The sequence below is a fragment of the Haliotis rufescens genome, unplaced genomic scaffold, assembly GCF_023055435.1.
Source record: "Haliotis rufescens isolate VD_foot unplaced genomic scaffold, xgHalRufe1.0.p SCAF_10, whole genome shotgun sequence".
Lineage (NCBI taxonomy): Eukaryota > Metazoa > Mollusca > Gastropoda > Lepetellida > Haliotidae > Haliotis > Haliotis rufescens.
Window position 1 is genome coordinate 44,098,944 of NW_025963780.1, and position 15,350 is coordinate 44,114,293.

At 39.6% G+C, this 15,350-nt stretch overlaps 2 protein-coding genes across 5 annotated transcripts in view; both read left to right on the plus strand.

Moving 5' to 3' along the window:
• Positions 1–1,227, plus strand: part of LOC124120900 (platelet binding protein GspB-like) — an 87,588-nt gene extending 86,361 nt beyond the window's left edge. The window contains exon 7 of the mRNA XM_048391193.1: positions 13–1,227. Coding sequence (XP_048247150.1) covers positions 13–556 — 544 coding nt within the window. The 3' untranslated portion in view covers positions 557–1,227. The remainder of the gene's footprint in view (positions 1–12) is intronic.
• LOC124120909 overlaps positions 1–15,350 on the plus strand; it is a 53,197-nt gene that overhangs the window by 22,005 nt on the left and 15,842 nt on the right. Inside the window, exons 2-4 of one of the 4 annotated variants that reach the window (XM_048391224.1) lie at positions 8,816–8,924; positions 11,081–11,476; positions 13,134–13,484. In XM_048391224.1, the coding sequence (XP_048247181.1) occupies positions 8,837–8,924; positions 11,081–11,476; positions 13,134–13,484 (835 nt within the window). In that variant the 5' untranslated portion in view covers positions 8,816–8,836. Of the gene's footprint in view, positions 1–6,401; positions 6,515–8,815; positions 8,925–11,080; positions 11,477–13,133; positions 13,485–15,350 lie in introns of those variants that run through there. The other 3 variants (XM_048391211.1, XM_048391220.1, XM_048391208.1) reach the window with 3 other exon arrangements.

Sequence of the window (15,350 nt, forward strand, 5' to 3'; positions counted from 1 at the left end):
TATATTTTCTAGAAACAGTTCAGAGAAAACAAATCCAACACGTGGATACATGGAAGAAAACCACGAGGATGGGAACGAGTCAGACGGTGCCCAGAACTCTGTAAGTGATGGATACGTGCCTAACCCAATCTATGAAGGAACTGATGACTATAAGCTGGAGCAATTGCATAGGAAGACTAGCGGTGACGTTAACGAGGGCTATGAACCCGACACGGAGTCACCTTGTGGCTTCACGCGATCACGGCCAGCACATTCAGGCCTCAGTCTGGACAAAACCTCCTGGGTGACGCAAGGACACCTAGACTATTTTGACGACAAAGTTTTCAACACAGGGTCAATTGGGGGAAATTCAGAAGAGAAAAGCGATGGTAGCGTTTCAGATCTCTATGCCAAGGTGAACAAAGCACAGGGCACTGATCAGGTGACGGATGTGTATACTAAAGTAGACAAACCCAGGAAGCCTGCTCGTGGAACATCCGGGCAGTACTCTGATGGTGATAACCCAGGGCAGGATGAGGACCTTGATGCCATGTACGCAAAGGTTCAGAAGAAGTAACTCGACATGTGAAGGTCATCTGTTTTAGGACATCATTATGTGAATGCATGTAGCTGTAAACTATGCTATAAGAAATTGATCGCGTTTGTATGCTTTAAAAGGTGAAGTTTTGCATTATTCTATGAAACCCTGTATCATGTGCATCTACACATGGGCGTATTGTCATGCATTTTTAAATTACATATGACGAATTAGAAAATATGTTCTCACTTGATCTCCACATAATGCGATGCTTTTGTGCTTAAAAGCATCGCTACAATCAACATATGTAATTCTTTCGCATGTATTATTTAATTAGGAGATAAACACTCCTGACTAAATTGATTGTGAACCAGCAAATATTTTGACTGAAGCGACATACATGTAGGTTGAGTCCAATGTTCTGAGTGGGTTGTCGATGTGAATTACCGATTCATCGACAACAGTCTTTAACAAAATATGGCGCTGTATATGTTCAGGCAGTTTGTTTACATCGTAATACTTTACTCGAACATGTGACAGGCATTGACTGCATATAAGGACCGCAATTTGGAAAGCCAACGTGAGGTCGGCACCCCTGAAAAAAATAAGCAAACTTTGCAAAGCTTTCGTTCTTCATCGAACGTCACTATTATGACGTCATATCGCTCATTGTGACGCAAAAGATATGACGTCACAGTCGTATATAGAAAAGCGCCAAATTCCAAGCTCTCTGTTGTCCCCAAAACTTGAAATACACTCTCTTTGTTGATTTCTATCGTTTTTTCTGCACGAAATGTATTGTCACACATCCTTTGAATTTTGTAGTAACGGTAACGTTGCAATGTGTAACCTTTAATTGTAGGCATAGTTAATTAGATACGCCTACCGACAATGATTGAAAAAAGTTCTTTTCTATGAATATTCGCTTCCGCGGTGATGCGGCCGTCAAAGCAGCTGTTTTAATCAGATCGGGTCTATTGTTATCTGATTCACTGATCAGAATCGAGTAATTTCCAAATTCATGGTAGAATTGCTATTAAAGGTGTGTTCTCAAGTATGTTCTCACTTGTTAAAAATCTTATAGGTTATACCTCAAGCGGGTATTTATCTTTTTTTCTGTCCACGTGTGTTGTTCATTCTGCAGTAACAGATCAGTTTATATAGTTGCCTATTGCTTGTGTTGATTGATTTTTGAGTGAAACATTTTTGCACATTTCCCAAACTTTGCTATTTATGAGCTGGATAATTCTATGTTCATATTATTTCCATTAACTATGCTGTTCGTACATACACAAAGTGCGGGGGTAATGCACAGTCAATAAAATTAATAACCTACAGTGTTTCTTCTTGTCATCCCAACATCCCAGCAATCGTTGTCATGTGGAAGAATCGAATAATAAACCCCTCGTCCATGATGATACGTTGTTGATGGAGAGGGGGGTGTCTGATGACATTGTCGTCATATAGCCGACAAGAGTATTTGCCCACACCCGGAGTATGAAGTTGAACTTATCAAAGGTAGTGACCAAAACAAAATCAGTAATCTACAGAAACAAACACAATCTTGTACTTATATCTGACTTATACTTCACTATTGCAATACTCTGTTCCTATATACATAACAGCAACACAACCCAGTCCATAGTCATAAGAAATCTCTGCTAAAAGCATAAATATTGTACTGTAACCACAAGGTTGTTACCATTAAGGCCTGTTCTTATCAATCAATCAGCCCCGAATGTACAAAAATACATAAGGAAGAGAATTTATGGATATCAACTTCTTTATTATGAGGAAACACAGCGCTTCGAAGTATATGCTAACACCTTCATTAGGCAAAATGGTGTTATTAAATCTTTTCTGTGAATAAAAAGAAAGTCCTTCCGTGATGGTATCAAGGATTGTATCTTGTCTTTGAGACAAGGATTTGATGGTACATTTACTGGACTCAGCAATATGTCTCTCTTTGTAAGGATTTGTATGGAGCTTTTGAATCCAGTACAACAGAAGAATGGACATGTCTCGCTCAAAAGTCAAAAGTTGACAGTACTGATTTATGTTTTTTGGAGATTTCTTCCTCAGTTAACATATGTGGCATTATTTGATATAACATTTATACCAATATACCATTTATATTATAACATTTATATCACATATATGTGATGCTTACATATAACAGTTATGCCATTTGAGGCCTTGTCAGTGGGAACAACTACAAACCTTTCATGTTGGGCAGCCAGACTTAGGATAACATCTGGCTGGGACAGAATTGGTTTATTCCAATTCCGTTTCCTCTTTTTAAGTTTGTGCATTCTAATGAATGACAACATCGCGCACTGACTTAATAACATGTACGAATGCAATAACCTTTTAGCGATTTCTTTGGATAACACTGTGTTCGACTCAATTCGACGTTCAAGGAAGACAACTAAATGCAACTATCAGATCTTACTCTATTGTTAATATAGTCAGCAGACACTCATTCGGTGTGAACGATTATTAGATTAGGAATATCATTCTGCCAATTCTTACATTGCTGGGGTATATATTATTTATTCATTTACTGAAAGCTTCCCATGGTTGAAATATGTTGCTTGTGCCTTTGGTACATACGTCTTGCGCTTTGGCGACTCCGGTTATGAAATGCAAATGAAAAATAGCGAGCGAGTAGAGATTGTTTATGACTGTGGAAATATTTGGAGAATGTTGAATAGCCCTAATATTAGAATAAGATACCACGATATCAAAACGTTTAAATCATTTGCATGAGATTTGATTATTGTGCAAAGCAGTGAAACTCATGTGTCATTACTAGGGCATCTTCCCCAGGCAAGAGAGTTAACTGACTGTAACAGCCCAGTTTCCACCCTTGCCGAACTACGCCTGAATTTTTGGGTTCAATCGTAGCGCCACCAGCGGCTATTACGAGTTATGTCCCTTCTGCCTCTCTCCTACTGACCAATCAGATTCCACTCTGATATCACTTGCATTAGCTTCAAACAAAATGGCGCCGCCTTGTCTAGAAGATCTGATCTACAATCAAGATCTATATTATAATGAAACGGGTCTTACTTCACGTAGTGTATCAAATCATTAGACTTACTTGTTTAAAAACATGAAATATTTTTTTAATATCTGTTGATGCTGAGGTGATGGTACACATGCATTGCAAATTCTGCAATGGCCTGAAATCTGCATGTCAATTTACGATTGACTTTGTAACACGATTTTGAGTGGACAATGCATAGATTCCTCAGACCACCCAAAATATAACTATGTAATTCCAGCCTCGTTCGGCTAGTGTTGAAACTGGAATTTTATAGTTGATACTAACATTATTTGCATTATTTCTGAACAACAATTTAGCAGCGTGATTACAGTGATGCCAGTTGTCTCAGAGATGCTGCGGGAGGACGCCAAAGACCACTTCGTGACAGGACCCGGAATGGCGAATGTTGTTAATTGAACAGCAAGGATAACCAACGCAGATTTTGTCGTCCTTCTATGACGGAGCACGTTTTGGTCATTACAGTGAATTGTATACCAAGAACCTAGGACCATCATATTGGTAACAGTTGTCCCTAAAATACAATTGTGTGTCTGGCAATCTGTACATCTGCATACCATACCTCTTTTGATCTAAGCTAGTACACAATAGCGTATTATTTGTTCTCTTTCTAGAAGCTAAATTCTATGTAGTATCACCATACTGCTGTACTTAATCATTGCATGGATTTTAAAATTCAAAATTGAAATTTGTTCTTATGTATTACATGTAAATGAGACTAAACATGATCAGTTAATAAACATATTCCTTTACATAAATTGTTAAAGCATCTTTTACATACAGTACGTTGATATAAATTCTCATTGTCCTCTCATTGATGTTACATATACTCCATATGTATTTACTTTCTCGTATGTATGCATACACACATATAGATTCTTCGTCAGGTAATGGTGTTACACTTACTGACCTCGTTCTACATAAAAAGACACGTCCATGTCTAAGTCCAACTCCTCCCTGTCTGACGAGAAACTCTACCTGGCCCACGAGGCTATACAGACGGGACTGCGACAGTAGAGGCCTGTGCCGCCAATGGAACTCCCTGCGATGCTTGGGCTGACGTGTGTGTCGTTGACACTTGAACATACTGACTTTGCACATACTGCTCTTTTCAACGAAACAATATGCTATTCAGCCCAAAGACTAATTATGTCCACACAGGTTGCATTATAATCTTTCAACTGTATATCACAGAGAAGCAGTTCGTCTTGATGAAGGTAACACCGACTGTAATATTCGTGAATACTAGTTAAAGGGGTATATATTTAAAACACACGATGTTATAGACACAGGTAAGGTGAAGGATTGACACAGGTAAGGTGAAGGATTGACACAGGTAAGGTGAAGGATTGACACAGGTAAGGTGAAGGACTGACACAGGTAAGGTGAAGGATTGACACAGGTGAGGTGAAGGATTGACACAGGTAAGGTGAAGGATTGACACAGGTAAGGTGTATGACTGACACAGGTAAGGTTAAGGACTGACACAGGTAAGATGAAGGATTGACACAGGTAAGGTGAATGACTGACACAGGTAAGGTGAAGGATTGACACAGGTAAGGTGAGGGAATGACACAGGTAAGGTGAAGGATTGACACAGGTAAGGTGAAGGATTGACACAGGTAAGGTGAAGGGTTGACACAGGTAAGGTGAAGGATTGACACAGGTAAGGTGAAGGATTGACACAGGTAAGGTGAAGGATTGACACAGGTAAGGTGAAGGACTGACACAGGTTAGGTGAAGGATTGACACAGGTAAGGTGAAGGGTTGACACAGGTAAGGTGAAGGATTGACACAGGTAAGGTGAAGGACTGACACAGGTAAGGTGAAGGACTGACACAGGTAAGGTGAAGGATTGACACAGGTAAGGTGAAGGACTGACACAGGTAAGGTGAAGGACTGACACAGGTAAGGTGAAGGATTGACACAGGTAAGGTGAAGGATTGACACAGGTAAGATGAAGGACTGACACAGGTAAGGTGAAGGATTGACACAGGTAAGGTGAAGGATTGACACAGGTAAGGTGAAGGATTGACACAGGTAAGGCGAAGGATTGACACAGGCTAGGTGAAGGATTGACACAGGCTAGGTGAAGGATTGACACAGGAAAGGTGAAGGATTGACACAGGAAAGGTGAAGGATTGACACAGGAAAGGTGAAGGACTGACACAGGTAAGGTGAAGGATTGACACAGGTGTTCCTGAATGATTCCATGTTGAGTATTTAACACTTTCTCCTTCTTCCAAACTTCTTTGAATTAGATTATTGGAAATGTTACTCGTAATACATGTATAATGCATAAACACATGATCCTTGACACCACTTGTAAAATAACTTAGTTGCCTGAGTCAAAATAGTATGATTACGTCTTATTGAGAAAAGCATTCTCATAAACAATGTTTCAGTTTTTGATGAGGTTTCTGGTACAAATATTCAAATGATACGTAACTCGAAAAAAACCACTTAAACATGTACATGCCTGTCGGTTAAAAAAAATACTATTACTCGAGTGTGTTTCCGTAATTTCTAATATCTGGAATATTCAACAAAATTAAATATAAATATGCGGATGAAGGACACGAGTGTAGCAATGCCTGTTGATGATTATTAAAACATATGTATTAGTGTTTTGTATAGACAAATATTGGCAGTTGATATTAAATTTACATTGTTATTCAGCACCCACATGAAAGGGAGGCAACTCTGCCACCCACACTCCCAACACAGTCATGAAACAGCCGTTGACGAGTATTACACATGACACAGTTTAAAACTGATAAGATAATAGATACCTGTGTAACTATGCGTCCGCGCTTATAACAAGGAAGTCATCCCGTTACTTGCATGGATTTAATTGTGTGTCAGCTGTTTGATGTGAAGTTGGATGCAGTTGGATCATCAGGCAATACAATCAGAGGTGGGAGCTGAAGGTGAGGTGAAATAGGGTTTAACGTCGCGTCGAAGATTATTGCGATTATATAGCGACGTGCATGTACGTGTGTGTGTTTGTGTGGCTGCTTGTACTAGTCCGGACTGATGCCGATTTATAGTGCTAGCTCACTGAGATACCATGACGCAGTTTAACATGAATATCATACTCAGGGCACAGTACACTGACTCCGAGCCGACCAGTCCTTGTTTTCGCCCCTTAATGCTGAGCGCCAGACATGGTAAGAACAAGTACCATCTTTTAACGTCTTTTGGTATGACGCGGTCGGGGATCGAACCCTGGACCTTCCGCTCTCCGGGCGGACGCTCTACCACTAGACCACGGAGGCGGTCTATCAGAGGTAGGACAGGTTGTTACATTAAGATGACACTGTAAAACAATGATTACAACGTACCACGTGAACTACCAAGTGATGCAGGGTGTTGGTAGTGAGGTACGTTGGATATCGACATACATTGGAGCCGTCTTCGGTCTATGTTAACCCTCAGATACACCTTCACATGGTTTCATGTACAGGTCCCAAAAGGGTGGTTTCCATTTGCTGAATTCCTGGTGGATAACATCAGAAACTAAACTAAACTTATAAGGTTTGATAAGTTCTGAGCCTCAAAAAGAATGAATGTACTTTGCATGATACCATAGCGGTATATTCACAATTCAGCTTGAGAGAGAGAGAGAGAGAAAGAGAGAGAGAGAGAGAGAGAGAGAGAGAGAGAGAGAGAGAGAGAGAGAGAGAGAGAGAAAGAGAGAGAGATCTGGCTCCGATAAAACATTTTAATATATAAATTTTAATATCAGTAGGTCAAGTCGTTCTGTGTGAGGCTCAGAACACCCCCCGGATAAGGTGTTATCAATCCACCGGATTCCTTGCGAATAACATCGGATACACACTTAAGACCGTTTACTGCCATATCGAACCGATGAATGCAAAACAGATATTAATCCGACAGCAACACTTTGCCTTATATGGCATGAAAGTTTTTTATTTGTCCACACCAACCAGTATCCATAATTTGAGACAGTCATGAAGGGTAGCAAAAGATGTTTAAACAACACTCATTTAATTCTTGGTGTTTTAATGCCTGTTGTTACAAGGGGGTCTGCACTGATATCTCGAGTATCAGATCAACCTACTACAGTGTTTTCTATAATATCTTTCAATGGAAAAGTCTAAATCAGAAGCGTAGTATGTAGTAGTTATTAAACGGAATATACAATGAGAATCTGTAAACTCTTCTTAAAGCAATGTTAGTGATGTTCTTGGTATTACTATTCAGCTAATTCCAAATGCAAATAATACAATAAACAGAACGAGCTCAATTTTTCATTACAATGCGGTACATGATGAAATTCACAGATGATCTGAAAACCTTGGTATTGGACGTTTATGATTATTGCAAATCCGAGGGGATGCGCTGACAAAGTTGGGGCCGGAAATCAAGCTTCATATTGTAAAAGAGATGGTTAAGATCATGCAATTGTCGGTCACATTATTATTTCAGTTGACAGTGACAATGAAAATATTTCAGAATAAACGTTTTGAGACTACCCCTGTGTTCCTCGACCCCATTGTAACAACAGGCATTGAAGCACCGACAATTACATGACAGTGTGTGAAACAACTTTTTCGCTACTTTATGAAAATGTCTGAAATTATGGTGACGAGTTGGTATCTATTAATAAGTAACTTTACTGCCATTCCTGATGAACTGTTGCTTTCGAATATATGTCTATTTTGCATTTCATCCGTACGAGCACACGGGTACATGTATGCGTCAGTGAATATGTTTGTTTCATGTTCTTTTGCATTATGTTTTGCGATATGGGGTCATGACTGATTTTTAGAAGTCCATCCTTATAGTTTTCACATCAATTTTGCTCTTTACTCAAAATGGAATCTATTTCTAAAGGTAATTTAGACTGGTTGTTCTTGCATTTACAATTTGTTTTTTACCGGAAAATAGTTTATTTATTTCTTACCATGTGACTCATTCGACATTTCCGAGTGTTCATGTGTAATCTAGACCCGCACGTGACATATAATAGAATGTGAAATCCAGATACACGTTTAAATTTTTTTGATAAAACAAAATTCAAGCAGCTATTGAAAATCTGGAACAAAGTTGATACTATAATTATCATACTCCATAAACTTGTGTACTCTACAGAACAGAGCCAGTGTATCATGCAACTAAATTATAAACTTAGGCGTTGTCACTCTCGATATTTGTGGTTATTTTTTAGCGGTGTGATCAATATCAATGTTTTTATGAACGTATAGACCCTGATACCGAGCATCTGAATGGGTGTTTCTCCAGACCTAGACCACACCAACATGTGGAGGAAGTGGCGAGGATCCCTCTTACTCGTGACATGGATTATACTTCAAGGTATCTTGTGGTAATGTTTATGAAGGAATCATGGAATCTATTGTGTACGAATTCAGTGCTCTAAACGTTGAGATGATTGGTTGAGTTTATCAAAATGTTACATTTATCACGTTTATCCTCAATAAGATGACAGTCTTATGTATAGCTAAATGTAGATTGAACTTGTAGATAGAACACTCGATATTAAACATAGGAAGATATTTTAACAACCGAATGAAATATATAAAGGCTTGCCCAGTTGGAGTTTCTGGGATATAATGTAATTTTTGGTAGGAAATGGTTGGTATTTGGAGATACAATGATACAATGCAATAGATGGTAAATAACATAGTTTGCAAAATGCATCTTCTATGTCCTTTACCGATGCCATTTACCTGTATACGAATCAGAGATGTCTGGTAAGATAGGCAACATATTCATTAAAAAAGCTTCGATTACGTTGTGGTATTAATCTGTGAAGTGCATAAGGTGACGCGAGTGAAGTACATTGCTGTAAAAAGAAACGTGTTTGAGTAGCTAATACAGATTCATACTATATTTTAAGATTATTTTCGGTGTTTACATAATTCAAATCGACAGCCGGGTCAAAGCATTGGACTCAACCAAAGTAAATTTAACATCTGTGACATGATAGAATGTGCGTTCTGATCCAAATGCAGTAGCACCTTCTAATCTACAGGTAACGTGGCACTGCATGGTATGTGTATCGCCCAAATAGCCAGCAACTGCAATAGCCTACTCCGGACATAGATTCCTGATAGAAATCGACCGTGACTTTGGTTTCTGCACGACTGACATACATACACCTTGATCTCATGGGAGCTGGGATCACCGGACAATGTCCTTAGCTATGTTCTGGCTTAACAGGGAAGGGCAGCTGATAAATCACAACAATTTTAGTTTTTCATGTCTTCGATAGGAGCTCTCATCCAGTTCTGTACTTACATGATTATTGAGATATATATTCAAGATGCGATTCATTTACAAGCATTTTTCCGTATTTGGCTCAAACTATATATATTTAGGTTAGAAGATGTCGAAACTGTGTAAAAAACAACTTAACCCCTCGAAAGACTTGGTGAGTTTCACACTATAATTATGGATATTTAAAAAAATTGGAATACCATAATAGATAATCAATTGAAAGTTGATATCAGATAGTTATTTGAAATTCGTAAAATCGATATTTATCAATATCCCCTGCATATACTAAATAAACTATCTAAAACATTTCATTATTACATTAGTCAGGATGTACACGTGGGGACCTGGGTCCGTCCCTAGGACTCACTGCGTGCTGTAAGAGGCGACGGGGATGTAACGGTGGTGAGGATTGGTGGTTTGTTTGTTTGCGTGTCATCGTACCCCTACAAAGTGGAATGAAGCTAATAGCCACTTGATTATTTACAGACCGCCGAGAGAAAGCTGGACTATTCAGAAACAGGTTGATATATTCCAAATACTACCATTATTGACATAAAGAGCATGCTCGTTAACTCCATGTCTGTGAGGGGTTGGGGCAGGGGTGACACTGCACCCTTACGTGTTGGTCGGGGACTTGAATCCCAAGATTATGATCCTTGGCCTTTCCACTGCAAAGTTAATTTGTTTTAGCAGGCACTAATGCCATGAGTATCACGGTATAGCCAATTACAAATGAGTGAATGTTACAGTCATCAATAGCGAATTGCAAGTAACATTTCCGTGAATGAATTATGCTATGGTACAAGTTACGGAAATTGCAACCAAACTACTCATAATTCTATGAATGTACCAAGTTTGCGTTTTCTCAATTAGGATAAACATAACGTAAAACGATAAACATGAAAGGTATATGGTTTTGCAAACCTTGTTGTCAGAGTGTATGTGCAGTTTCTGCTGCATGTGGCTAGGCACAGTGAGTTGACGAGGTATGGATCGGATGAGACAAATGTTATTCAGCTGTCTAGATCTCTTATTGTAGGTGACGACCCACTACCGTAAAAGCCATTTTAATGAGCAGGCACTGAGTTGACGATGGATGGATGTGCCAAAACTACCGTAGACTAGTCTTCAGTCTCAATCTTTCTCTCGTCACTGTATGACTGAAATATTGTCAATGTGACTTTAAGTTTTAATTCACTCACACTTTAGTCTCAGTCAATTTGCATTCACAGTTCTATGTCCAGCTGTCTCTGGCCTGAGAGAAAGGACTGCCTGTTACAACTTCCCGTTGATGGTCGATCCTCCGTGTGCCGCTACAGAGATGCTTCTTCCTACCATGTTTACACTCGGGGTGTCCTCTGACGTCACATGTCACAGTGAAATAACTGGAACAAGCTTAAGACAGAAGGGAGAAGACGAAATCAGACGTTGCTGTCAACAGCGTGAGAATGATACAGTGACAGATTACTGCCTCCCTGCCATGAAGAACCAACTCCCGGATCACTACTACCTGGACTTTGTGAACACGTGCACGGCCGCTGCAACATGTCAGCTGTCTTCATCTGGTAGTAAAGTGCAGCACACTGCTGGTGAAGACTATGTCACATTCACGTTTGAATGTGTGCACAGTGAGTAGTGTCCATTATAAATTAAGCTACGTATATAAGTCAGATATAACGTGACAGGACTTCTAATGAGCTTGACTTGCATGTTATGAAAGCCCGCATAGCGTGTGATATAGTAAGTCATTGGAATCCACTGTACGTTGTGTTTGTTATGATAGACCGTACAGCATGTTGTCAGTTGTTTCAACCCATTGTACATGCACGTAGTGTTTGTTCGTTTGTTGTTTATCGCCGCACTCAGCAATATGTCAGTTATATGATGGCGGCCTGTAAATTTTCAAATCTGGAACAGTCAATGCAGTGTTGGAATTTGTGAACCACGAGCCACACCATTATGGTAGGACGACACGCCATGGACTAAGTCAACGAGCCTGACCACCCGCCTGTTATGACCAGCATCAGTTGCTGGGGACCTAATAATGACAGAGACAGCACCAACTTCGTCATGCAGAACACATGCAGTGCAGTGAAAGTCTTGTACTATATTTGTTGCCAATTCCTTCATTGTTGCATGTTAATGAAGTAAAATAAAGTATAACTGGTCATACACGTCACTTATTTCGGGGTCGGGATGTTTGCTGACAGTCATAACGCAGACTGTTAATTTGCTACTTCAAAGAACTACCACTTTCAAAAAGTGGTTTGTCCATTTCACGGCTACTTTGAATGAAATGGGGGCATGGCTATATATATCTTCTAGGACGCTATAAATGTAACCATGTAAAATGTAAATAGAGCAAAGTTGGCCCAACAGTTTCAGCAAATAAACGTTGGCCCAACGTTCGATTAACGTCCGATTAGAAACATGTATTACTTTATGATTAAACATAATTATTATAATATTTTATATTTTCACATGATAATACTGTTATACATTTCATTTCATAATGTCTTGAAAGTCTAAACAGATCTGCAAATATGTATTGACAACCGAATATTTCCTGACGAGTTCGTACCTAGTTAACTGAATCCAATTCCATCCTGTGGTCTTAACTAACTCCCCGTTGTGTTGAATACGTGCTAAATAAAGACATATAATTGAAGGCGACCATGTCATCAATCTCTCTAGAATAACAACAACGATTCTCTGTCCTCTGTTTGGTGATCGAAAAGTGAACTCGCGAGGTTACGGACGCCAGTGAAGCTCCGGATATCATTTCCATGGAATGCTGAGAGCTTCAGGGAGACTCTTTCAGAATTGTTCAGTTCCGATTGATGTATATTTATATTTCTGACCGTCACAAGCAAAAGCGATTTTTGTTTCGTACTTCGTGTTTTATTAGGTAGTCGTGTGCTCACTCGCTGTCCACTCCCCACTGCGACTTGTGCTATGTCTATATCTAATCAGCTGCTTGGCGTATGTCATTTGCACTGACTTAGCTGACTAAGCTGACTCGCCGTGATTTTACTGAAATACTGTTTAAAGCTGCGTTACACTCACTCACTCAGGCTTGAAAGGGAAGAGGGAAAATAAATCTATTGTTCCATATATTACATTGTGTAAGAAACATCATCCGTTCCTTTTTATCTTTGATGTGTTTTTTAAATCATGCGGACAATGGATATTGCTTTGAATACCCATTTACAAGGAATATTAAGTAGTACACGACGGTCGTGTTAGAAGTGTACCGAACTTCAATGACTTGGCCAACCTTTTCAGAGGACACTGTGCTGCACATCCAACGTGATTCCACACACACAGGACAGGAGGTGTACCTGTACAACGACCAACATGACGGGGAGGCCCATGCTTACTGTCTAGCATACTCTCATGGATGTAACTCCCATGTCATAATACAACTTGCTGCAACACGAGTTGTGTCACCCGCCTGCGTTGTGGACTTCACTGATGGGGATGTGTCAACCAGGGTGGACTGTAAGAACCAACCTGCATCAAGAAACTGTTCCAGCGCAATGTTTGAGAGCAAGTCGAACTATGTTAACATGTCAATATTCATGACAGTCGATCCTGGAGGTCAAGAAAAAGAATTTCTGTGGATACGAGCGAAAGGTAAGAGGCAAATAAGTGATAAACACCTTTACTGTTTCTAAGATATATGCTAAAAGTTTGAAAATGTCTTCTACAATAAGTGTACACTGCTGTAAAGGTGTTTCTTCGGACACCTTTGCGACAAATCCATGAATAATTATCACATCAGTGGCAAAATACTTGTGGGTGTTTCTAGTCATTATGAGTGAGGAATATATTTGGAAAATGAAGCGTTTCCCCCGTAAAACATGTATTCTGAATCCTCGAACACCATATATCAATATATAGGAGGATTTTATGGTTTGTTATCAGCTGTCTGATTATTCAGTTTTTCTCAATGTTGTATTAAAGTCAGATGAATGAAAACAGGTCATGTGTTGAACTTGTATCACGTCTTCTTCCACTATGAATCTAAGCCTGGAGACCAAATATCATTTAACTCGATCGAATGCCAAAGTATTGACGAAAACCACCATGAACCTTTTTATCACAGGAAATAATACCCCTATCAATGACAGTTGGTGCGCACATATAAACGTACATGGTTACTGAACGAGGGCCTGAATATTGTACATGATCCCAGGTATTGTCACAATGTCATGAACTCTAAATTTGTAGCGGATACAGGTGAGAATGTTACCGTCGTCTGTGGATCCAACATACCTTCAGATGTGTCACTGAACTGCCCAACGTCTGCATCAACTACTCCATCAACTACTCCATCAACTACTTCAACGTTAACACCAACTACTTCAACGTCTGCATCAACTACCACGTCAACTACTTCAACGTCTGCATCAACTACTTCATCGTCTGCCTCAACTACTACGACATCAACAACCTCAACTACAACTACTAATGTTGCTGCTACCACTGCCACTACTACTACACAGACCTCCAATAATGCCTCCAGCAAACACACACCGGTAGCGGTTACATGTATGTTCCCCTTAGAATTCGAGAATCCGAATTTTCTGACGCTGAACAGAACCAATAAATCTTGGACATAAACAGAACATTAGTCCATAAGCACGAACCTACGAAGTTGATATACTCGATTAAATATTCCTGCCAGTTGTATTCAGAGTCAGAAACTGTTATTGATTTTATCATTCATCTGATATTGCTTGACATTCAAGTAACATCATATGTCAATTGCGCTTGTCGTGAAAGGCGAGTGTCCATTTGTTCGACATGTGTACGACTCATGAACACAGGTGAACACGGCAGGTGACTGGTTGTTTGCAAGCCACTGGTTTGGCAGTCTTACAATTCAAACTCTCCCCTGACACTACAGCTGCAGAGTGACTCCAGAAAGCCAACAACTATACCAAACAACAACAATAACCCATTATCGTTGTCATATTGAGAGACCCGTAAAGATACGGATTAGAATCGGTCTTCTGCAACCCATGCTTGCCGTCAAAGCGACTATGCTTGTCGTAAGAGGCTCGATGACTTGGTTAATGTTGCACGTCACCGTATCCCAATGGTGTGGGTTGATGCTCATGATGTCAATCATTGGATTGTCTGGTCCAGACTCAATTACTTTCCAACGGCCGCCATATAGCTAGAATATTGCTGGGTACGGCGTTAAACAACAAACAGACAAATATATTGCAAGATAATGATATGGTGGTTTTTATCATCTTGTACAGGTGTGCCCATAGCGCTAGGCGTATCCGTGGCTGTTCTGATCGTTGGCTTTGTTTTGGGTTGGATAATGTCGAGGTAAATCCTGTTATTTCTTTTATTTGGTATATCAGTTGCCAACAAATTATAAATATTTATTGAATTCTGTTTTTTTTATTCTGTGTATGAGCAACAACTTACAAACGTTTCAACTTATATATATTACGATTAATTTTGTTAACGTTGCTCTACCTG